The 24,691-nt window shown below is 33.8% G+C and overlaps 1 protein-coding gene across 2 annotated transcripts in view; it reads left to right on the forward strand.

Moving 5' to 3' along the window:
- Positions 1-24,691, forward strand: part of LOC144852198 (ubiquitin carboxyl-terminal hydrolase 34-like) — a 46,837-nt gene that overhangs the window by 11,480 nt on the left and 10,666 nt on the right. The window contains exons 9-58 of one of the 2 annotated variants that reach the window (XM_078709948.1): positions 147-225; positions 667-885; positions 2,041-2,167; positions 2,861-2,970; positions 3,355-4,151; positions 4,553-4,755; positions 5,519-5,640; positions 5,825-5,952; positions 6,196-6,285; positions 6,542-6,637; positions 6,999-7,081; positions 7,164-7,321; positions 7,979-8,089; positions 8,266-8,365; positions 8,602-8,764; positions 9,178-9,304; positions 9,527-9,781; positions 10,142-10,327; positions 10,804-10,935; positions 11,426-11,587; positions 11,998-12,060; positions 12,280-12,351; positions 12,517-12,603; positions 12,737-12,928; positions 13,041-13,149; positions 13,457-13,581; positions 13,853-13,993; positions 14,377-14,540; positions 15,138-15,258; positions 15,694-15,877; positions 16,065-16,228; positions 16,628-16,840; positions 17,264-17,398; positions 17,687-17,948; positions 18,158-18,366; positions 18,912-18,965; positions 19,186-19,293; positions 19,763-19,903; positions 20,512-20,625; positions 21,114-21,277; positions 21,755-21,836; positions 21,950-22,036; positions 22,199-22,273; positions 22,373-22,567; positions 22,837-22,941; positions 23,215-23,259; positions 23,520-23,624; positions 23,914-24,061; positions 24,180-24,277; positions 24,381-24,462. In XM_078709948.1, coding sequence (XP_078566074.1) covers positions 147-225; positions 667-885; positions 2,041-2,167; positions 2,861-2,970; positions 3,355-4,151; positions 4,553-4,755; positions 5,519-5,640; positions 5,825-5,952; positions 6,196-6,285; positions 6,542-6,637; positions 6,999-7,081; positions 7,164-7,321; positions 7,979-8,089; positions 8,266-8,365; positions 8,602-8,764; positions 9,178-9,304; positions 9,527-9,781; positions 10,142-10,327; positions 10,804-10,935; positions 11,426-11,587; positions 11,998-12,060; positions 12,280-12,351; positions 12,517-12,603; positions 12,737-12,928; positions 13,041-13,149; positions 13,457-13,581; positions 13,853-13,993; positions 14,377-14,540; positions 15,138-15,258; positions 15,694-15,877; positions 16,065-16,228; positions 16,628-16,840; positions 17,264-17,398; positions 17,687-17,948; positions 18,158-18,366; positions 18,912-18,965; positions 19,186-19,293; positions 19,763-19,903; positions 20,512-20,625; positions 21,114-21,277; positions 21,755-21,836; positions 21,950-22,036; positions 22,199-22,273; positions 22,373-22,567; positions 22,837-22,941; positions 23,215-23,259; positions 23,520-23,624; positions 23,914-24,061; positions 24,180-24,277; positions 24,381-24,462 — 7,292 coding nt within the window. The remainder of the gene's footprint in view (positions 1-146; positions 226-666; positions 886-2,040; positions 2,168-2,860; positions 2,971-3,354; positions 4,152-4,552; positions 4,756-5,518; positions 5,641-5,824; positions 5,953-6,195; positions 6,286-6,541; positions 6,638-6,998; positions 7,082-7,163; positions 7,322-7,978; positions 8,090-8,265; positions 8,366-8,601; positions 8,765-9,177; positions 9,305-9,526; positions 9,782-10,141; positions 10,328-10,803; positions 10,936-11,425; positions 11,588-11,997; positions 12,061-12,279; positions 12,352-12,516; positions 12,604-12,736; positions 12,929-13,040; positions 13,150-13,456; positions 13,582-13,852; positions 13,994-14,376; positions 14,541-15,137; positions 15,259-15,693; positions 15,878-16,064; positions 16,229-16,627; positions 16,841-17,263; positions 17,399-17,686; positions 17,949-18,157; positions 18,367-18,911; positions 18,966-19,185; positions 19,294-19,762; positions 19,904-20,511; positions 20,626-21,113; positions 21,278-21,754; positions 21,837-21,949; positions 22,037-22,198; positions 22,274-22,372; positions 22,568-22,836; positions 22,942-23,214; positions 23,260-23,519; positions 23,625-23,913; positions 24,062-24,179; positions 24,278-24,380; positions 24,463-24,691) is intronic. The other variant, XM_078709949.1, reaches the window with a different exon arrangement.

Genomic DNA, 24,691 nt, shown 5'->3' on the forward strand with positions numbered 1-24,691 from the left:
AAGTCTCAATGTGCTGAACATTTTTTAAAAAGTAATAAAAGCAGAACAAAATTAGAGTAAAAACAGACATTTTTATGAACTTTTGGCAGTTCTTTCCAGACAAGATAGACAAAGAAGGTTTTAATTCATTTGTTTTTATTTTTTAGTGTTGGAACACAACTGGCCAACTGGCTGTTAGAAAAAGAAGTTGTGGAGCATATATTTGGTCCTAATTTGCATCTAGAGGTTAGTTACTAACTAAAAATTAGTATTTTTATTTTTGCATGTGATTGGCCCCAGAGAAGAACAACAACCATGGGTTGATGTGGGCCTCTGTGGTTAAATAAACTGAACTAATACATTCAATCTTTTATTTCAGAATCTCTGGTCCATAGAAAGTAAAATTATGTATAAATTAATTTTTTTTTTAAAGAAAACTGTATTTACCACAACTCATCTCAGGATTATGATGATTAATATAAATAAATGAAAGGTTAAATGAAAATGTAACATTAAAATTTCCAAAGATAAGAATGCATTACACGCAAGGATCATCAGGAAAAGGCGTGTCGTTAAAAGTTTTAAAAAATATATTTTTTAATTGACTTCACATGATTACTAAACTAAAAAGTAAAAGTTAAACTAGAATTTATGCAAAAGTGTGATTATTTTATGATTTATTTATAGATTGTAAAGCAGTGTCAGGTAATTTTGAATTTCTTAGCCGCCGATGGAAACATCACCACCAAGCATATTGACTGCATCTGGAACACAGCCCAACTTAAACACTCTAGTCGTTATGTACATGATCTGCTACCTCACCTCATCAAGCACCTGGAACCTGTACCCCTATTTCATCTATTGAAACTTGTATCTAGCCTCCCACCCTCGGCCCACACTGAACAGGTTAGTGGATAGATACACATTTTTCTGAATTGGTAAAGTTTTATTTGCCATTAAATCACCTATTAGTACATAATATAGATACAAACAAACTATATCATTCCTAATCATTATCAAAACCAGGATTTTATACTGTTCAACAGTATAAAATCCTGGTTTTGATAATGTTCTCATATATTTGTGACTCATTTCTCAGTCTTCGTGCTATCTGTATGAGTCACTTCTGCTATCTTCCATTCTAATTTGTGTCAGGTGTGTGTAAGGTAGTATTTCCCATGGGTGAACTGGTCCTAAGAGACAATTTCCTGTTTAAATATTAGAAACATGCTGCTTGACTGGAATAGTAAATACTATCTTCTGAAATTGTAATTGTGTAAGAAATCACATGATGCTTGCTACTATATTACACAGACATAGATAATTTAAATTAAATTAATAATCAATGTTTCATATTATTAGATAATTATATAATAATGCCCCTCTCATATAATAATTTAGTCGATAATAATCCTTCTATTGATATTTTATATTGAGGTCTTAGTGCCTTTAAAACCTGTTTAAAACATTCATTCAATTTTTAACCATCAGTTGTCATTTGCTTTTTGCCCTTTCTTTTTTATACCGAGCATTCGTTTACCCTTAATTTTTACAATTGTTACCGTTTTTTATTTGTAACCTATGCCTGTCTACCTGTTGTTTTCGTCTTGTTGTTGTTTCTGTGTTTTTTTTATATTTATATTATGTCTTTATTTAAGACATCCTGTTTAGCCTTGGCTATTGGATGTAAATGTGAAATAAAATTTTTTTAAATAAAAATAATGATTGGTGTAACAATGTTTGCCCTACTACTGATTGTACTTTATGTAAAGTACATATTGAGATACATTGTTCTTAGTCATACTATAATTCACAGTTCTAACCAATTTATGACAAAAAGACAGGTTTATTTACACACATGTTTATAACAAATAACAATGCTCTGAGTATTATAGTATAGATAATGCACAGCAACGCTCAACAAATTTGTGCAAAAAAGGCTTGCAAGGATTGATGACTGGTATACATACATATTTAGAACAGAATTTTGGGCCAAATAAAGACACAGTAATTGTTTGTTTCTAACTCATTTAATTTTTTTGTATTAATATATTTTTTCAGACATTATTTTTAAGTCAAGTTCTAACCAAGTGCATTTGGAGCAATGCTCTATCAACTCAAGTCGTTACGTCTACCCCGCATAAAAAGCCCCAAGCGCAGTATCCTGTTATTAGAAGAAATTTACAAGGTAAATCCTGTTTAATTAGAGAACAGTAGAACTTCGGAACACCCTATAAAGGAGACTTTCTTTCTTGTTAAATGCACTAGAAGCAATATATGTTTAAACACTACAGCCAACATCATTCAGGGAACACCCCATTTGAGGGAATACCCCTTTTAAGGAGAACATTTCTTGGGAAACGAACTAGAAGAATGTTTAAACAGCTACAGCCAACACTATTCAGGGAACACCCATTTAAGGAGGATCACCCTCATAAAATATTGTTGAAATAAAATAAAAAATAAGGAGACCATAAAAAAGAATGGCAATATATATTAAAGGGACACTTTGTTGTCTCCTTTAAGCCCTGTCTACACTATCAAAAAAGTGTGATGTGCCCAAATATGATAGTGATATGACATCATCGTGTCCATATATGGTTACATCACATTTGTTTTTCATATAATAAAGGTTTGATAGTGTAAAGAGAGCTTAAGGGTTTTTGTGTATTAATAATACTGATTTGGTTGATTTTTTTCTTGATTGCAATACTATACTACCTGGAGAAATGTTTTAATACTCTTAAGCTGTCTACACTATCAAACTAGTTTGACAAAAAAAGTGTGATGTGACCAATATATGGGCACATCACATTTTTTGTCACATACAGTTTGATAGTGTAGATAGAGCTTTATTATGAATTGTATAACTTGTGTTTAGGTATGCGTCATGCAGGGCATCACAGTCTTAGCAATAGCAATGAGAGTATGCACACACAAGTTAGTGATGTTGAACAGGAAACTCATCACCACTTCCATAGAGATGATGAGGTAAGCATAGATGACCATAAAAGGAATTACAGTGTCCAAATTAGGAGTGTTCATCTGTTTTAACAAAAAGTTAAAATTACAATCTACGTGTTAACATGTATTTAACCTGTGATCGCTGACATTAAGCGAACTTACTTAACTTGTTCCACAAGATCCTAATAGTAAGATCAATACATACGTTATGCATTATAGTAAACAAACAAACACAAAGGGAACCTTAGGGAAGAGAAAGTTATTGTGTCATCAAGTTGTAGGTTATTCCAACACATTTACATTATAGTATTGAAATGTCCATGAGGTTGTAAATTGCCAGACAAATTCATGTAACAATTGTAATATGGGATTCAAATTGAATTTTTAAATATATATTGCTAATTTTTACAGGCTGAAGAAATGTTAGATGTTGTTGGAATGGAAGACTCCGGTGAGTGCATCAAGCTAGATGGTTCATCGAAAGATTTCACTATTCCTCCGAAGAAATGTATACATAAATGCAGACTAATCAAAAGACACCGAACGAAACGTAGACAGCAGATGTTGAGCAGGCACTCGTCGTCGAATGAGTCAAACGGGGACGATTCCGATAACATAGATTCCGAGAACGAGGCTCTCGCAACCAGTCCCGAACCTATGGATAGCGAGAGTGGGGAATCCAACGAAGAACAAGCTGGTAGTGAAGCCAGTGAATCAAGTATGGACACGCCAACAAAGTTATCACCGTGCCTAAAAAATATTAAGGAATGTAATCGGAGCGACGGTAGTAGCGTAGGTAGCAGTAAGCACGAGCTTGAAGAGATAGATCGGTTACGAGAAGACTTATCTGAAAGTCCGATCAAAGCCAAACGAGCAACGATAAACTTAGATCATACCTTTAAAAGACAAAGACTGCAAGCGTTGCGCAAGTCTAAACCGTTTAGACTAAAAGACGAGATTCTTTCAGATAGCGACAACGATGAGGAAGATGAAAGCGTTAAAAAATGTGAAAAGTTAGTCCAGGTTGTTTCGGGGATGCACGTTTACCCTAATGCCTCCGATATTTTGGACTCTGATGTGGATAATTTAATTGTGTTGTCTTCTCAACGGCGGTGTTCACAATCTGAGGAGTTTGCCGGCGAGATTAGTGCTGACGTGGAAGTTTATGATTGTAGAGGTTTTAAACCGTTTCCCCAGGGGATTAGAAAGTAAGTGAGCTATAATAGAACCTCTTTTAAGGGGACACCTTAAGGACCCAAAACAGTGTCTCCTTAATTCCCCACTCCCTTGCCTGAATAAGGGTTAGCCCTAGCGTTAAAACATATTCTTCCCCTTGTTCGTTTTAGAGGCGTCTACTTAATAAATAGATGTTTTCCTTGAATGGTGGTTAGCCCTGGTGTTAAAACACATACCTCCTCTTCACAGAAAAGTGTGTCCCCTGAATAGGGGTGTCCCAAAAGGAGGGGTTCTACTGTATTAATAATTTTTAAAGTTCTCTAAAAAGGTGTTAGTATACATCTTTTACCTGTTTTATCTCCTGATAGTGTTAACATTTTTAAAAATGTGATAGAATATAGTACTTAAAGAATCTTTCTTTGATTGAATCTAGCATTGATATTTTAAGCCCTGAGGACATAAGCTGTAGCAGTTCCCAGGGCAGTACCAAATCAGAGAAGAACATGGCGGACTTTGATGGTGAGGACTCCACTGGTGAGGATGAATTTATCCAGTTGAATCAGCAACTACATCTGCAATTGAAAGGGCAGCTTAGTTTGCCAGAGATTGACTCAGTGTATGCAAAACATGCTAAAGGTTAGTCATAAAGTGATTCAGGTGTATTTCTTTGAAAGAGAGATTAAACCTGCTGGAGAATCATACTCAAATACTTCTCTTGGTGTTAAATATTAGAATGGTGTTATCAGCCCTAATGCACTTGTATGACCCACTGTATGACCCCCGGGAGAGGTGCGTCATTTGTCCGATGTATGTCATACCTTATGAATACCATGACACACCCCTGCTCCAAAAAGTGACTAACTTTTAGGTGACCATGACGCACCCATTTTGACGCACTGTGACCATGTTCTTCATGATATGGTGTGTGGTAAAGTGACAGACATTGACACGCCATTGTTCATTGACACATACCATCTAGGTGTTTTGAAGCACCCCTGCATCAATGATTATTTGTAAATGATGAATCCATGACGCACCTCTCCGGAGGGTCGTATAGTAGGTCATACAATTGACAAGTGCATAATGTCTTTCTAAAGAAAGATTACTGTGCACAACGATTTAGGCCTACTGTGTACATAATTGAATAAAAACAATTATTCTTGTTGACACATCTTATAATGTAAGCTCCCTAGCTTATAATCTTTGTAAACATTGACCTCTTTCTCTCATCAATTGAATTGTTAGTCTGTGATCTTTGATAGTGCCACCCACGGCTAATAATGAGAATTAAATAATGATGGGATAATTCTTATCCTAAAATCCTGAAAATTAAAATATGTTTTGAAATTAAAATGTATTTTTAAGTTAAAAATTATATGACATGCTACAATTCTTATAGGTACGTGCTCTCTGAGGAGTTCTTGTGATGATCAACAAGGGCCGTATAAGGATTTCAATTTTGATGTAGTTTGTAAGAAGGGACACACTCTTCTTTGGGACTTGGTGCAAGATAGTATTGCTGTAAGTATCACGTCATAGTCTTTTACCTTTCTTCTTTACACTGGGTGACCTCTCTGGGTCAAGACTGTTCTCCTAGTTACAGGACCATCATCAGCACGCAGTGGCGTAACGCGTGTTTGTGGCTAAGTTTGTAACTAGTTTTTATACAATTATTAATTGGTTTATATTTCTTACCTTTTTTCAGTCCCAGCTTGGAGAAGGCTTAGCTGTAGAAGCGGAGAAGATGCTTAGTACACTAGTATGTGTTTTCCCTGAGAGGGAAATACGGATGAAGTTCGTTGAAGGATGCCTTGATAATTTAAAACACCACCGGTACGATTTTTGTTTTTAAACTGTTCTGTAAAACTGTAGGTCCAGTATTCACAATTCGCTTATTTGTAGATTATCTCCTGTAGATAACAGTAGGGAGTTACTTGTACATATTTCTTGTCATTGATGAGTGGTTGCCTGTAGTGGCGGCATTGACACGATGTGACCTGGAGAGGAAAATTCATCATTCACAACTGTCGGGTGCTTCATATTATTTCAATAATTTATATTACTTTTCTTTTTCAGATCCGTTGTCGTATCTTTAAGACTTCTACCTAAACTGTTTGGTTCTTTTCAACAATATAGGAATAACTGTAATACCCATTGGATTACTATGTAAGTTTATTTGATTAAAAAAATTGTTTTATTATATATTGAGAAGTTGGTAATTCAGAAATTTTAAACAAACACTGTTGTTTTCGTTAATCTAAACATCAGTGCCAGAATTCACCAATTACAGTCAGATAACATTTCAAATTTTTTCTGTTTTGTTCGTGAATGTATGATGGCCAAGTGTACAATTTATAACTGATTTATGATACAGGGATGCACAGTTGTTCACAAGTTGATATCTACAAACTCTTTTTTGCAGGTGGGCAGAAGAGGAGCTTCACATGATGGAACATTTCTTTAAGGATTTAGTTTATTATACACAGAAAAGAAAGAATGGAGAAAGGGATAAAGGACTGTAAGTTCCATTTTAGGTTTATATAATTATATTAGAAAGGACACCTTCAATACTGTATATCCTTAGTGGTGTATCCTTCATTAAACAGGAAGTGTCTCCTTAGTAGTCTCTTGTAGTGTAATTGTATTGATTGAATATATCATATTTGCCATGAGTAATGTTTTTGGCTGTTATTTTAACTGCATTTTATATTGTTTTCTTGCAATATCTGTTTCTACTGTTCATTTGAAAACTCCTGTATGCATACAAACAGGGTCTCAATACATTATAGCATTAAATAAATATAAAACCACAGGAACAACATACACATATAATAAGTAATACATGATTATAAAAGATGTTTATTCTTTTTATTTATCAGATATTCCCATTCAACCGAAGTGCAAGTCCGTCTTCAATTTCTAAACTGCGTGTTTTCCACACTTGGTTCTCCGGATGATTTCAGTAAGTGAAATAACTAAATTGGTATTATCTTATTAGAATTCAAATTTGTTGTGACACAAATCTTTTTTATTGTTATTTGTAGGGTTATCTGTAGATCAAGTGGACATTCTTTGGTCTTGCCTTGCTACGGACGAAGAGTGTTCTGATGGTGCTTTAAACTGGTTTTTAAACCAGGCTAGGAACAAGGATCAACAGCATCCACTGGGCCTAGAAACATTTAAACATATCTTTTTTAACAAAGTAAGTCTATTGTAAATGTAACCACACAGCTAAAAGACATGCAGGCCATCGTATGTACCCTGCAATCTGTAGGCTTATATATTAATTCCTTCTCTCCAGTATAGTATTTTTGTCCTCCACACTTCCTTAGGCTGCCGTCGCTGCATCAGTCTATCTCCTGTACCCAAGCTTGTTCATTTTCTACAATTCTCCCCGTTTTCTTTAGGTCTCCCTACTGTTCTCTTGCCTTCCGATAATCTGTAGGCTTAGCTCCAGATTTTCTACTTTAAACATACCTTTACAGGCAGACATGTGGGCCATCATATATTTGATATGCCATGTATTAAAACAGTAGGCTTAGCTCTTGATTGCCTACATGTTGTGTTCAAGTAAAAGGGGAATGGTTGAAACTATACCAATCAGATAGCATCAATTAATTTTGAGGGTCATGACTATGTTGAGGGTCATGGTTATTAACCAATCAGATCACATGTTCTAACTTCATGGTTATTAACCAATCAGATCACATGTTCTAACTGCATGGTTATTAACCAATCAGATCAGATGTTCTAACTTCATGGTTATTAACCAATCAGATCACATGTTCTAACTTCATGGTTATTAACCAATCGGATCAGATGTTCTAACTTCATATCACTCTTATATTATTTATTTCAGATGCCTTTACTTGAAGCTGACACAATCAGTATGACTGGTTTAAAGCTATTTCAACAGTTATGCAGCTTAGCTAGACTGGCTAACTCATCTTATGACAGCCCTGCGGTAGAGGTATGTCATTTTTCTAAACAAGAGTATTTAATAGATTTTAAGAACTGTTTATTTTCTGTTATCCTTGCATATTCTAAAATTTAGATAATGAATATGCAACAATACTACTAGAAATCATTTTATGAATCACTTATTTGCAATGTGTTTTCCTAATTGTAAGATTATTTTTTTCTAAGATGCCTGGGATTGAACAACTGTGGAAAATAGCATTACGAGCCAAAAATACAGATGTCAGCATATCTGCTATACAGTACTTGAATACTTATTATATAAATGGTGAGATTTCTGATAAAAATGTTTTTTTACTTCTGTTTCTTTGAGGTGTAATATAGAAAGCCGATTAAATTGTGCTTAGCACTCATGGCAATCCTCAAGGTGCTGCATCGTTTTCATTGTATTTTTTGTTAATTTTTTACCTGAAGATTGAATAGAACAAAACAATAATAAAGTGAATTGATTTATACTATAATTAATTTGATATCTAAAATTGAATCATTTTATTTTGTTGGCAGCTGGTAATGGCACATTAGAGAAGGAGGAGGAGTTTATTCAGCTATGCATGGAGAGTTTATCAGGTGCGTCAGCGAAGCTGGCTGACTCGCAAGAATCTAGTTTACTGGTGCTACAAAGAGGTTTAATTTTATTAAAGACACATTTAGAAGCTTTTAAGAAAAGGTAATTTTTTTCATTTTAATAGTTTACTATTGCTATGGCAGATGAGATATGCCAACAAAATATATATATAATTTTTTTTTTTAATTCAATAAACATTTATTTGCCGTACAAATAATACAGAGCATAAGTTATAAGTCACCTTAGGTTTAACCTATAGACCAAACATAGCCACAATGTAGCGCCTAGCATCAGTAGAGAGAGATCCCTTACTTTATTATAAATTTTATGTGCACATGACCAACAATTTTACATCCCATCTAAAGGACAAGCCAATGAGCATATGAGCAATATGGCACAGATATTTCTCGAACCCATGCCTCTTGCATGCTATTCGTATATCCCCATCTATTATGCCATATTTCTTTCATTTAAACAAGGCATTTTTAATCACCTCTTTGCGTTTTTTATCACAGATATTCATATCACTTACGGCAATGGCAACTGCTCAGTAAGGGCATCACAAGTCATGAAAAAAACAAAGTACAAAATGATGCAGAAGTTATCAGAGTGGTCTGTCAGATGGCTAGCATGTCTGAAAAGGTAGGGAAAAACTTTACTATTGTATAAATACTGTTTATACATAAACATAATCAAAATAAAGAAGTCTCATTTAGTTTGTTTCTCAGTAATTATTGTTGTTCAGTTTAGAATTATTTAGTTAATAACTTACTATATAATTAAATTATTTCTATTATAAAATTATTAAATGTTTTAAAAAAATTATTCAAATACATTTTTTTCTTCTTTTTTCCTCTCTCTCAGTTCACCTTAGAATTACATCTTAATGACCTAGTTGCTGACCTTAGGGCAGAGGTCACACATTTCTCTGAACGGCTACAAAAGCAGCGTGATGACAAACCCCGACAGCCTATCACATCCACGACCCATGGCTTCTCCAGCCTGTCCAGTTTTCTACTGGATAATCACGGACCGGTGCGAATGATATCGGCTGGACATGAGCTCACGTCGGATCTTGACGAAAAAATGCTGAAAGAGATGGCTTTTGTAGACTTCCAGGTATGTACTGTCAATGAAGTACTATATTTAGCTCTGTGGTGGTCTAACTGTATGGTACTTTCCTTGCCATTGAGTGGTTGCAGGTTCAAATCCCGCCAGAACATTTTTTTTTATTATGATAAGCTATGCTTTTTTATGACGTCATGTTCCATGTAAAGCATTTTCCATTATTTTATTTTTGATGGGTCAGACCTTTTAATCTCATTACCTCACAGTTTCATAAGCTATGTTCTATACGTTTGTGAAGTCATTATCCAGGAACCTGTTTTTATATCTTGGCCTGGTTTTAAATTATACGCCAATTTTTTTAATAAAAAGGTTTTTTAATTCAATATAAATTATTAATAAATTGTATTACAGCTTGTTTATGTATCTTTTGGAGCTATACGAAGAGAACGTAAACGGGACACAATGGATCTACCGTCGTCATGTCTACCGCCCCCACCTCGGGAGAAGTTACCCATGATGCTTCTTCTGCAAGAACCATACTTTAGTTGTCTTTTAAACCTTCTACAACAATTGGAAGATATGAAGTGTGAATCACAGGTAAACACTAGCTTACCTAAAATGACCACTATTCAGAAAGTGCTGTTGCAGAAAAAACTTTAAAAAAAATATTTCTTTTACCTGAAAAATGTAAAACAAAAAATGTTTTTGGTTAAATTTAATTTCTTATATTGTCAATTTAGAAGTGAAATCATTATTTTTGTTTGTTTTTGTTCTATGGAAGTGAATAACTTTATTAAAACTGAAAAATCTAATTTTTCATGTTTTGATGGACAATACATGTTTAACTTGCTAAAGTAAACCACTGACTTCTGGAACCATTTCTTGACCCTGTGGAACTAGACACTTTTTTCTTAAATACAAGACTATTTTTTTATTACGATCCCTTTTTCATCATTGTCTTATATTTATTATACAGTAATAGGTAGAGTATGTTCTTTAAATCCTTAAAACCTAATTTATAATATTATATAGATATAATTACGTTAATATTTGTCTTTGTTTTATTGCAACAGGATGAGCAAAACAAACAAGACTACATGTCCAGGGCTCAAGTACTATCAAGAAACGTCTGGGATCTATTAATGCTCCTACCAACCAGTGCTGATATGCTTAATAAATTTAAGAATATTAAAGTTACTACTAAGGTCAGTAGAACCTCTATTAAGGGGACACCTTTGTGACCCAACAAAGTGTCCCCTTAATGGTGATTGCCATAGTGTATATTGCTTTCTTGTTGGTTTCACAGGAGTTCATTTAAGTTCATGGATCGAAAAAAAAAAATGATTTACCTGAAAAAAGGTAATTTTCAAAGCAAAAATACTTAAATTGCCTGTCAGACAATGAGGTTTTGGTTAAACTTAACCATTTATATTGTCTTTTTACAAGTGAAATGATTGGGTTTTTTTTCTACAGAAGTGAATAACTTTATTACAGCTGCAAAATAGCATATTAAAAGTCTGATTTTATTAATCTTCATTTTTCATGTTTTTGGGGGAAAATACATCTTTAATAGGAGAATATATTAAAGGATAAGCAAGACTGTGCCATTACTGTAGATTTAATTATTGAAATTATTGAAATAAATTAACTTTTTAAAAATGGAATAATAATTTATTTAATATTTGTGATGTTTAGGAAGAACAAACCAGTAGAAGGTTATCAGATGGCAATGTGCAGTCAAGCGTTAACTGGAGTGAGTTGTTAGATGAGAGCAAGTTGCATAAATTACTGTACTCATTACAAATCATTGAAACACTTGGACAACCTGCTAAAGGAAGCAAAAGAAGCAAGTCAGTGGTAAGTATTAAGAAATTTATTTCTTTTGATCATATCATGCAATGTGGAGAATCATGGATTTTGAAATATGGGGCAGAGTGCCTAAAGCTCTGTCTACACTATCAAACTTTATGTGACAAAAAAATGTGATGTGCCCATATATGGACATGATGATGTCATATCCCTACCATATTTGGGTACATCACACTTTTTTTTGTCAAATTAGTTTGATAGTGTAGACAGAGTTTTACACTTTTTTATACCATCACCACCCATGATTGGGTCGTAAAATCTAATGCATCTTTATGGCTGGCCATCTTGAACCAAAAGAAGACCAACAATGGACCATTTTAATTTAATCTTCATGTCCATTCCTTCAGAACACCTCAATTTTAAATTGTTGGAATAACAATAAATGTTATATTTTGTAGGCTGCTATTGGTAGGGCTGATATTTCTCAACAACCTGGGACTTCAGATTTAGGCACCTTACAGGTTAGTAGTAGTATCATATTATTGTAAGTACTTACTTGGATAAACCAATCAATGCCATTGTTTTCTCTTTGAATTGCCACATGTTATAATATTTACCTTCATCCAAGTAGCATATAACCTTATTAAATATATGCCAATGTTTTACATTGAATACAGTATTTGAACTTATTACTTTGCTTATACAAACTTATAACAAATATTGTTTTTTATTTGTTTTAGGCTTCTAAGAGTGACTCGTGTTTGTATAGTACTGAATCAGATGATGATAGCAAAGATGTATGGTCATTAATGGTAAGAGTCTCATACTTAAAAACATATGAGCATGTACAGAATGACTTTTGTACTCAACAGCTACTTATTCATGATAATAAAAGCTCCTTATTCTTTCTACTACTAAGTTTTTTGTTAGGACTTGGTTGTTTTAATGCTTTTGATTGTGTTTTTTCGTTGTCACAGTTTATCAAGACCGGTGGTTTAAAACATCTTTTTAGCATCTTCATGTCTGGCCATCTTGAACCAAAAGAAGACCAACAATGGACCATTGTAAGTTTAATCTTCATGTCCATATATGGGCATACCACATAAAGTTTGATAGTGTAGACAGAGCGTTAGAAATGTAAAACATATGTACTATGTATATGAATTGCTTGAATACTTTATTTTGTTTTTATTTTAGTGGCAACAAGATTGTTTAGCTTGTGTTCTTAAACTGATCAATGAGTTTGCGTTGGACCAGGTGACAATGGAAATTGGACAAGATGACGTGTTTGACAGTTTGCCAGAGTTTGACGTATTACCTAAGAAGTCAAGGGGCGGGAAGAACAAACCATTCACGGATGAGAAGAAGTCTGTCAAGCGGCTGTCACAAGTAAGTAACTTACTCTCTAAAGAAATTTCTGAAGAGTAGAAAATCTGATGGTTTTTGGACTTTTCTGGTTGTTCTGAGAGTTTTTGACAAAAGTTTATGCTTTTTATTTTAGGAATTGTTAGAGATGATGTCACAAGAAGGAGTATTAACTAAGTTAATGGATGTTTTGTACCAAGCAGCTGCAATGCGGGAGACTGGGCAAGTGCAATCGGGCTATTGGGGTAAGCAGATTCAACAAATATTTTGTCAAACGCAACCGACAAGTCCTTGTGGCTGTATTCAACAATCATACAGGCTAAGGGAAACAGTTGCACTTAAAATTTTACAAATTCTCCTATGACTTTAGGGGAACACTTAAATATTTATTGACTAAAGTGAAATACTTTAAAGGAAAGATCTCACTTAAGTGTAATTGATTGAATTTGAATCATACAACATACTATTAAACTCTAAATTTACTCTACAACATAATAGTGTATAGATTTAAAGAAACATTAATTTATTAATTAAGATCATTTATGCTTACAGTTGTGCATTATGCAATGATGCTACTCAAGTCCTGGGGAACGAGCAACTCAACGGTCAAGAGTCAGTTGGTCAAAAGTCCAAACTTTGACCAATGGCTACTTCGCATGGTGTTAAAAACACCAGAGGTATGTTTTGGGGTCTATTTTTATCAACAGTATAAAAAGTGTTATTTTGAGTTTTTTTTAAAATTCTAGTAGATTTTTATTTTAACAGGCTTTTCAACAGATTTAGAATGCTTAGAATACAGTAGATATATTTATATTATGAATGGTAATGAGGTGCACTTTTTTATATATATATGTTAGTTGTTTTGTCAGTTATGTATTCTTTGTCCTGAAGAGGCAAGTATACAGAAAAAATAAATTAAATTAAACCTAAAATACTAATATTTTTCAGAGGTACGTTCGGAATGAAGTTCGCAACGGTTTGTTTGATCTTTGCGAGGACAACAAAGAACCTTGTCAGAAATTTATATGGTCCCTTCTTTCAACTCTCCTTAATTTCTTACCAGTTGCCCAAGAAATTAAACCAAAGAAGGTGAGTGGATTTATTTATTGTCTGTCAAACCATTGTCTGACAGACAATTTAAGTATTTTTTACTTAATTACATTTTTTTCAGGTAAATAATTTTTTTTTCTATCCAATTTTTGGTCAAAGTGAATAACCTATGTGACATTAAAATGGCATATTAATTTTTTAGGAGGACAATATATCTTTAATGTAACAAAACCAATCATCATAATATTCATTCATAGTTTATTATTTTTTTTAGTATGGTTTTTACTAATTTGTGCTCATATACTTTGTTACTATTAAAAATGGTTAAGGCAATTAAAAAACAATTTCTACTTCCTGAGTACTTACATGGATAAAATAGAAAATGCCATCATTTCACAATTGCTTTTACCAATCTTCTCCAGTTTGATGATGAGTATGATAATCCAGGACCTGGTTGCCGTGACTACTTCTGGTTATTGTGCGCTCTAATGGACAAGGTACAACGACCAGAGGATGATGATGAGTTTGAGAAGATGATCATTAAAATTAATTCCATAATAGAACACCTTGCAGAGGCACTTACGAGGTAAATTTATGAATTTTCTATGAAACATGACCAAGTGATTTACCTTTTACAAAATTCGAAAGGATCCCAATGGAAATAAGCTAATAAGCTTTTTGGGATATCCTAGACTTTTTTTTGGTAAATGTCAGTAATCAATAATTTTCCAAATAAATTCAAATTAAAGATAAAATAAGATGTAGGAAACTTTATTGTCAAATTTACAACTGAGGTAAACATGGATTCTTGGTTGTTGACCATGAATCATAGTGAGTTACAATGTATAGTCTAGACATATTTATTATAATTCTCGCAGACACATTATAAAAATAGAATAAAAAATATAAATATAAAGGCATCACATAAGTAGAAATTTATCATTAATAATATAAAAAGGAGCCAGTGATAGAAAGAGACTAACAGGTTACAGAGTACATAAATAAAAAGAAAAAGAACATTGTAAATTAATATACTGTAATAGATTATCTCAATTTTTAAATTTACAAGTGGCCATACCCTTTTTATTTTTCAGGCAATTCAATTTTTTTTTAGCTTAGAATTTTGTCTTATGACACATAATACATACATTTCATTTCATGACATTTTTGCTTTATTTGACAGTCGTCCAATATTTGAAGATCGCCACACGACTGATGAAGACAAAACACTAACAGGATTGTTAAAGCTCAGTACATCAGCACTCAAGCATGACCCGCCTTTCAAATTTAGCAAGGAAGGACAGGTTTGTTTTCCCATTATTATTATTATAGTTGAGGTCACTATAGCCACAATATCTATAAAGTTGCAAGAAATTATGTGACTCTGGTTGTAGAACACGTATTAATAAGGAATTAAAAACTGGAGGTTTAGTGTACTCATGTTCACTTAAAAAAGAACCCAGTGCATCTATCTGAAAGAGTAGTGGTTATTCAGGTGTTCTAGTTCTACTCATCTCCTGTCATTAATCATGGTTAACCAGTTCAATAACTTCATTACGTTAATCCACAAGATAGAGAATTCCAACTAATAACTTTGACTGTATAGAGTATTATGAGTACTATAACTACTATTTACATACATATGCACTTTACATATACTTTTATTCCACAGAGAACATTTCAATAATAGACCTGGCTAGAAAAAATACATAATTTGATCAATTTTGTTGTTAATTTAGGCATTTTTAAACAATGTTTTTGACTGTCTGTTTGCGGTTCCTTCAATTGATAATCGTAATCTACCGAAATGCAAGTCAAGAGAAGCTAGGCACGCTGCCTTTGATCTATTGGTGAAGTTAGCTGACAGCTGTCAAGATAATTACACCAACCTTCACAAGAGAATGCTAAGTCAGCATAGACCAGGTTTGTATTTATATAATTTGTATACTGTACATCCTCGGATATAATCCCACTTCGGGTCTAATCCCACCCCATACTTTATGTCTAATTTCACAAAAAGGCATAGTCCCAGTATTGACTTTTGGTCTGGATGTATGGCGTGTTATTTGTCACAAATGGAGTTCCATATATATTTTTTCCATTTTCCTAGGCTCTCACATCCCCTATCCATGGCAGTACTGGCCTCTTGATGATGGACGTTCACCGTGTGGCTACGTAGGCCTAACTAACCTTGGTGCAACCTGTTACATGGCTTCCTGTATGCAACAACTGTTCATGATGCCTGAGGCTAGGGCTCCTATACTCAATGGAAAGGTTAGCTTGTTTACTATTTTTGTTTAGATAACAATAGTTTGTTTATTGTTTGTTCAGACAATAGTTTGTTCACAACATAAAAATCATTGATTCAAAGTTTTATATACAGTATACTGTAAAGTTATGGTGTGATGACTTATTAGTGTCTTTAATTAAAACAATTCAATTACAGTACAATAGTAAGATAAGATAACTTAAAGGCGCAACAAAATGTCAACTTTAATAGGAGTGTCTGAATATATATTGCCACTGTTGCATTAACATGTATGTTTTCTGAATAGGGGTATTTCAATAGAGAGTTTCTACTGTTATTAAAATAACGTAATTCTGATCTTTGTCTCATATTTAAATATTTTACATGTATAGCATTATTCCTTATTGATTCAACTTATTTTAAAGATAACCGAACACACAAAACACAAAAACACGCTGTACGAGCTGCAGCGTATGTTTACATTCCTTCAAGAAAGCGAACGCAAAACCTACAATCCACGCAGCTTTTGTAAAGTGTACACAATGGATAAGCAGCCTTTGAATACCGGCGAACAAAAGGACATGACCGAATTCTTCACAGACTTGATAAGTAAAATGGAAGAAATGACACCTGAACTTGTAAGTATATAGTTATATTACTAAAAAAAGGGGAATTCCCCCAGAATATCTGACTTCATGATTGGTCGTCCTTTGAGTTCACCTGGAAAGAAGTGATCAATTTATAGCACTGTAAATTATGTATTTCAATAATAATAAATAAACATAAATCTTAAATCTTTAACTGAGAAAAAAAAAAGTGTTCAATTGGCACTAATGACCAATAAAAATGAAAAAATTATTTTTGTAAAATATAATCAATATTTTCAAACAAATGAACTTTCAAGTCTCACAGTCAAATTTTCAATTGTTACAATCACGGTGGAATCGCTGAAGCGTCACATTAGCAGGCAACTCTTCAACTCCCTGGGAGATAGCGTTACAATGTATCATTCTGTGTACGTGGTTTTCTCAATAAGTTTCTTTTGTTTTTTTTTTTTGTAGAGAGAACTTGTTCACAGCTTGTTCAAAGGAGAGTTGACAAACAACGTGGTGTCATTAGACTGCCCTCATGTGAGCCGAACAACTGAGGAGTTTTTCACTGTTAGATGTCAAGTTGCTGACATGAAAAATCTTTATGTAAGTCGATCTTTTTTTTTTAGTTTTATATACAATTTATTATTTTAATATTTTATTCATAATAAACTTTGTTTAGTTATGCGTTCTCTTCAAGGAGACCTTAAAGAACCCCTTCTTTGGAACACCACTATGCAGGGGACACCCTTCTAATGTGGACACTCCTGTGAAACCAATCATGCGGAACAATATGTATTTCAACAATATGGCCAATTCTTATTCAGGGGACACTTTGTTGAATAAATATAGCCAGTCTAGAAATTATTATAATAATAATGTATATTTTTTTAGGAATCACTTGATGAGGTAACTGTTAAAGACACGCTAGAGGGCGATAACATGTACACATGTTCGCAATGTGGGAAGAAAGTCCGAGCAGAGAAAAGAGCATGTTTCAAGAAGCTGCCTAAAATCCTGTCGTTCAACACAATGCGATACACCTTCAACATGGTTACAATGATGAAGGAGAAAGTTAACACTCACTTCTCATTCCCTGTACAACTGGACATGTCGGGCTACACAGAGGACGCCCTCATGGGTAACAAAGTGCAAGGTATGACGCACCTTTTATATTATTTCATTATAACATTTTTCTACTGCAACATACACACTCACTGTTTATAAATTGTTTGTTTTTTATAATATACAAAATTAGTTTGTTTCATTGTCATTGTTTATGACATATGAACACCATCGTTACAGAGGAGGCAATATATCTATATATAATGATATTCAAATAATAAAATATTTTTATTTTTACAGGTGAAGAAGATAATTTAGATTATCTATATGGGTTAGTGGGTGTGACAGTGCACACAGGGACAGCAGACGGTGGCCATTACTACAGTTTTATCAAGGACCGTATACACAGCGACGCCCAGCGTGATAGATGGTATATGTTTAATGACGCAGAAGTTAAACCATTTGATTCTACCCAGTTAGCTGCCGAGTGCTTTGGTGGAGAAATGACGGTAAGACTTGGATTTTGATTTTTCGGATATGTTACACTGATAGGCAAACTTGGATGTATTGTCCCCTAAAAACGTAAAAAATAAAGATTAATAAAATCACACTTTGAATAGATTATTTTGTAGTTTTAATAAAGTCAATCACTTCACTGGAAAAAAATGGAAAAAATCAATGTTTTCACTTATAAAATGACAAAATAATCGGTTGATTTCAACCAAAATCCCATTAGCTGGCAGCTAATTTGACTATTTTTTGCTTTAAATTACAGTTTTTTAGGTAAATAAATTTTGTTTTTTCCAAATTTTCGGTCAAAGTGGATAACTATTAGGTGACATTAAAACAGCATATCAAAACAAAAATTTAAGAATTATTTTTTTCAGGGGGACAATATACATCTTTTAAGTAAACACTGAGTTTGACATGAAAAGTTTTCTAGTGTAGACCAGTTGATAAACTACATATACATGCATTAAACGGGAACCAAAGATTAGTATAAATTTGATTCATGCTCAATATTGTGATCTGTTCAACTGCTTTTCATTTTCAGACAAAGACGTATGATTCTGTGACTGACAAGTACATGGATTTCTCTTTTGAAAAGGTACTGCAATGATAACATGACATTAATTGTAATCTTGGGACATCCCTATTAAAGTCACACTTTCTGTAAAAAAAACATGGCGCGATATATGTTTTTAATACTATGGGCAATCCCTATCCCTGGAAAACCCCTATTAAGAGTGATCTCCTTATTTGAGTTTGTACTGTGTATTGAACATAAAAGATGGAATATGATTTATTAGAAATGCTTTCAATTACAGACACACAGTGCATATATGTTATTCTATGAGAAAATAGAACCAGAGGAGTCTAAGAGGAAGGCAGCTAGTGTCTTGGACCAGGTCCAGATGTCTAAGGAACTTGCTCAGGTAATTAGCATACTTATACTCATTCAATATCCTGTTAGCCTATAAAACTGTTAGCTGTTAATTCGTGAAAAAAAGGCTTAAAGAAATGCTTTTGTTTAATTACTGGGTGTCATTATAAACAGTGCCAGGAGTCTTACTTGTGAATGTTTGTTTTGTGAAAATTTTGTTTAATTTTTAAATGACTAAAAATGACTTAGATGTAAAATCCCTAGGCTAGGCCTAGCTATCATAGGTCTAAATCATCCAGATTTTGGGGGGGAAATAACTAATTTCGGGGAGGTGGGGATCTGCATTAAAAATGGGAAAACACTTTTTTTTTTTCAAGTTGTTGACTGCACATCCATAATTGCCATATGTTAAACTGACCAATCAAAAATGATTTAGGTTTCATAATGCATTGCATATGTATGAAAACAGTATAGCATTAGCAATTGTTTTTAATTTGTTAAACTATTGTCTTCTTCTGTAGTCCATATGGCAGGATAACATGCAGTTCTTACGGGATCGTTTCATCTTTGATCGTCAGTACATGGACTTCATGTGGAAAGTATGTCACCCACTTCCAGCTACGCTACCACAACCACAGAGCTTTCAACCAATGAGCTCCAAGGTAGAGTGCTTGCAATTTTTCTTTTTATGCTCCACTAACTTTTGTATAATACCACTTTTTTGACACTGCCAAGCTACACTAATAACAAATCAGTGTTTGGATAAATTGACGTATCACTTTACCCAGGTGGTTCAGCAACCCAAGTAAATTTTATGTTTACACTGATCTACATTTCCGTATTTGTGCATCAGAGCATGACTCGAGTTACATATTTGCAGGTAGTCTTCATGTTCAATTGACCATCCATAAATCCTTTGATTCATTCTTATATAGCGCATATAAGCAAGCTCTCAATGCGCTGCACATTATTATCCCAGTAATTTTTTTGTTAAAACATGTATCGAAACATACTCCCATAATAATACTCCTAGCTAGTAATCAGTGCAAAAGTGTGTCTTGATCTGAACGATACCCATTTTATACACCTGGGTGGAGAGAGGCAAATGTAAGTAAAGTGTCTTGGCTAAGGATACAAGCAATGCGGCGAGAGTAGGATTCGAACCACGATCAGTAATCCAACGTCCAACACACTGCGCTACACTCCCTTACACATATATTTATATATATATATACAGTAAATATAATGTGTTGTTGATTTGTTTTTACAGTTGACAACCTGTTTTGTGCTTGAGACGTTAATCCATGCAAAAGAAAAACCCATTATGGTGCAGTGGATGGAACTGATGACGAAGCAATTCCACACATGTCCTGAAGCGTGTGAGGTAAATAATAATACTATAATGCTCAGATTTCAACAGTTGGTTCCCTAAAGGCCAATTTACACAGACGAGCGGTAATGGTAATACAAATATAGAATGTTATTTCTTATGGCCATTTACACAAGCAGTGGAGCGGACGGGTGGTTTACACTCACGATAAATACTGTAGGACAAGCTACGCGCTTTTCCGCTTACTGCTAGTTTGTGTAAATGGTATAAATTTAATAAATGTTTTTCAGCTAAATATGGACAAAAGCCTGAATGTGCAAAGTGGCTCTAATGTAGAAAATAATGCATGGCATGTGACACGAAATAAACCAATCAAATGGAAGAATACACTTGTGTTATAAATGACAATAATGGAAATGTATAGTTCCTGTATACAATTTACATTTAGTTTCTGGTTTTATTCTTAAAATCTGTTTATTTGTGCCATAACCATTTGTTCCATGTTTATTATCGATGGTAATATAGTCTTGTTCCTTTTGCAGTGGTTTCTTGACTTCATGGCTAAAGATGACTGTTGGCCGATACAGATTCTTATCAAGTGTCCCATACAAACGGTTAGGCAGTTGTTTCAACGACTCTGTATTCATGTTATACCACAGCTAAGGGAGAAACATGCTCCTTTGTACATACATGCTGATGTTGATAGGTAAGTCATTACTTATACCCTTTTCACATCTGTATAAATTGTTACAACTTGTTTGATCTCCCGATTTATTAGACCTTTTCATACACGCATATAATAATCTTGGAAGGAAAGCGTAGTTGCATGCTATTTGATTACTATAACTGGTCAGTTTGATACCAAGAACTCGGAACAAAAACTAGCCTCTCATCAGTGTGTTTTCCACAAAATTGTATTCACACTATGCAAACCTGGTTAAAACTTGTTACAACTTGTTACATTTTGCAGATGTGAAAAGGGTATTAGTAGTTGATTTTGTCCCAAACGAACTTGGATTATTATTATAGTAAGTCCATAGTCAATATGCTACTGATAGCATGAAATAGAGTTCCAGTTTCCTTAATATATGTTTTAGCACTGCAGTTAACTCCTATTCAGGGAATACATTTATTGTATGGACACTTGAGTATTTATTTTATGCAAATTTAATTTGAATTACAGTGATGAAGATGGTTATATATCTCCGTCTCACATTGGAAACTGTTCATGCGTGACAAGGTTTATCAAGAAATTACTTTCTATTGTAAGTACTATTATAACCATATCTATAATTTATTGTATTTGTGATGTTTGCCTTTTGTTTTATTGAATAAAAGTGGTATAATAAAATATGATATGTGTTGTTTTATTTTGCAGATTGAGCATGGGGTGAGACCTCATTGTAAACATCTGACAGAATACTTCTCACTGCTCTTTGATTTTGCCAAGATTGGAGAAGCAGAGGCAAGTTGGTTTTAATTATTTTAGTAAAAACATTGATTAAAAGCTCTGCACTGATATCATACTGCTTTAACTGAAACAGGCAGTGAGTAGCATACTATTAGACCATATATGGAACACTGCACACCTTCTTTGATTAAAAATTTGTTATCTTTTTTTTTACAGTCTGCATTTTTACTGTCAATAGAAGCAATAACAATTATGGCTAACTTTTATCTTGGAACCAAATCTGCTGAATATGTAAGTTTGTTTTTTCATATACTAATACAGTAACAAATATTAGATAATTTTTAAAGCACTTTCCAAACCTTTAAATATTTTCTCTTCATTTATTTTTAGGTAGAAGTATTGTCTGATGACGACAATGATGAAGATGATGATGACGATGATGTCATCTCGTTAACTGAAGACAAGTACAGACCAATCTCGTTAGAAAAGATGATTGCCCTCATGGCGTACTTGGTAGAGCAGTCTCGACGAGACCGTCAACTTACGCTGTCTCAGAGTGATTATGCTGTTCTCGTAGGCGGCAAGGTGAGGAATTGTTTTACAAATTTCTTTGTCCCAAAGACTTGTAATAAGACTTTGTTTATGTAGAGCATCTTGTGTATGTGTTTGTCTTGTGAACCTCTGAGGGTCCCTAATGATCAGCAATAGCTGGATGGAAAAAAATAATGATGATTATTAAAATTGCCTTTTATCACTGTTCAGGTTTTGCAAGCTCGAACTTAGCATAAGATAACGATTTCTTGTCAAGTTATCATCTTAAAATAATTTGTTATATTGTTAATTTTTATTTTTAGGGATTTCCATTTCTTTATCAACAAATTCGTGACAATATTAACATTCAACAAACGAGAAATCTGATATTTAGTCTGACGAGGTTTGCACCAAGACTTGCAGAACAGGTTAGTCTATTGTTCTTAACTCTTTTGTTTTTTTGTTGTAGTATAAGAGGTACATTTTATATTTAAAATAATGCAACTGTAGTTTTTGCCATCATTGCAAACTCAGTGGTCTAAGAATGAATGCTTGGCTAGTGATCTGGAGATCATTGGATCATATCCCAACAGAGAACAACATTTTACTAATTTCGTACAATTACAGATAGGCAAACATGTTTCTGTGCATTGCAGTTCAGTTCCTTTTTGATGTGTTGAATTTGTATGTTTATTTTTTAGATTGTGGCCATGATATTCAATGCAATTGCTAAACTAAATCAAGAGGTAAGTTATGCCAGACCATTCTAAAGCTCTGTCTACACTATCAAACTGTATGTGATGTGCCCATATATAGACATGATGATGTCATATCACTACCATATTTGGCCACATCACACTTTTTTGTCAAAGTTCACTAGTGTAGACAGAGCATTATACTACTGTTCTCTTTATTCCCACATATCACACATGCTCTGGACAATTGCGGTCATAACTTATTTAATAATGAAGTTAACAATGGATTCATTTTCTTTGTTTTTTTCTAGGCTGGTCAACCTTTTTTCAAGCTTCTTTCGATGCTAGTGGATATGGTAGGAGGACCTCCTGGCCTGCCAAACTTCACCCCATTGATACTTCAGAGAATGTGGGAGGTAGGTATACAGAAGATATATTGTAAGGCACTGTCTAGTATAAAAAATATCTGGTCTATGAGAGTTATATCATTGTGAGAGTGTGCTTAGACTATTCTATTTTGTTTTTGAGGGGTGTCTATATTTTGGGACATGTCGAAGCTATATACAAGTGGGTTTCTCAATCATAGACTACCAACGGCAATGTTGATTTGTGTATTTTATTAGATTGACTGTAGAAAGCTATATTATAATAGCACTAAAATAGCAACTAAAAATTAATTTCGAACTGATGTTTTTTTTTCCTTAGATTGCTGAGTACAATCCCCATCAAGTACTTGATTGGCTCGCTGCTCATGTACCTAGGAACAAGATAGCTCATCATTGGACACTACAAGGCATTGAGAGCTGGATTGAACATTTCTTATTAGAACATCACAACGCACGTGTTAGGAGCTGTAAGTTTGATATTTTATGTCAAAGTTTATAATTTCCACTATATGTATATATATCTCATGCTATAATATATTTATTGCCATTATATATATATATTTCCTACACTTGTTTGTTTTGCAGCGGCTGCCTACTTGCTAGTCTCCCTTGTACCAGACATTCAATTCCGGCAAGGTTATAGGTCATCTAGGAGTATGCATAATCCACAAAAAGAACTTAACGTAAGATATACATTCGCAAATTTTACCCATACAAATACATACTGTAGTTTGCTTAAACTTCCTAATGATAGATAATTTTGCTTTTCTCTTTTTGTTTATATAGCTAAGTTCAGAGGCTCTTGAGGTGTTACATGAGGTGTACAGGGTGCTACTGGAGTTACTTAGAATTGCCAGGCCATTTGCAGGTACGTACATGCATAATCCAGGGAATTCCTTGCATATCCAGGGAATTCCTTGTATAATCCAAGGTAGTCCTTGCATATCTAGGGTAGTGCTTGCATATCCAGGGTATTCCTTGTATAATCCAGGGTAACCCTTTCATATCTAGGTTAGTGCTTGCATATCCAGGGTATTCCTTTTTATATTCCAGGGTAGTCCTTGCATAATCCAGGGTAGTGCTTGAATATCCAGGGT

This window comes from Antedon bifida, chromosome 9, assembly GCF_963402885.1.
Source record: "Antedon bifida chromosome 9, ecAntBifi1.1, whole genome shotgun sequence".
NCBI lineage: Eukaryota > Metazoa > Echinodermata > Crinoidea > Comatulida > Antedonidae > Antedon > Antedon bifida.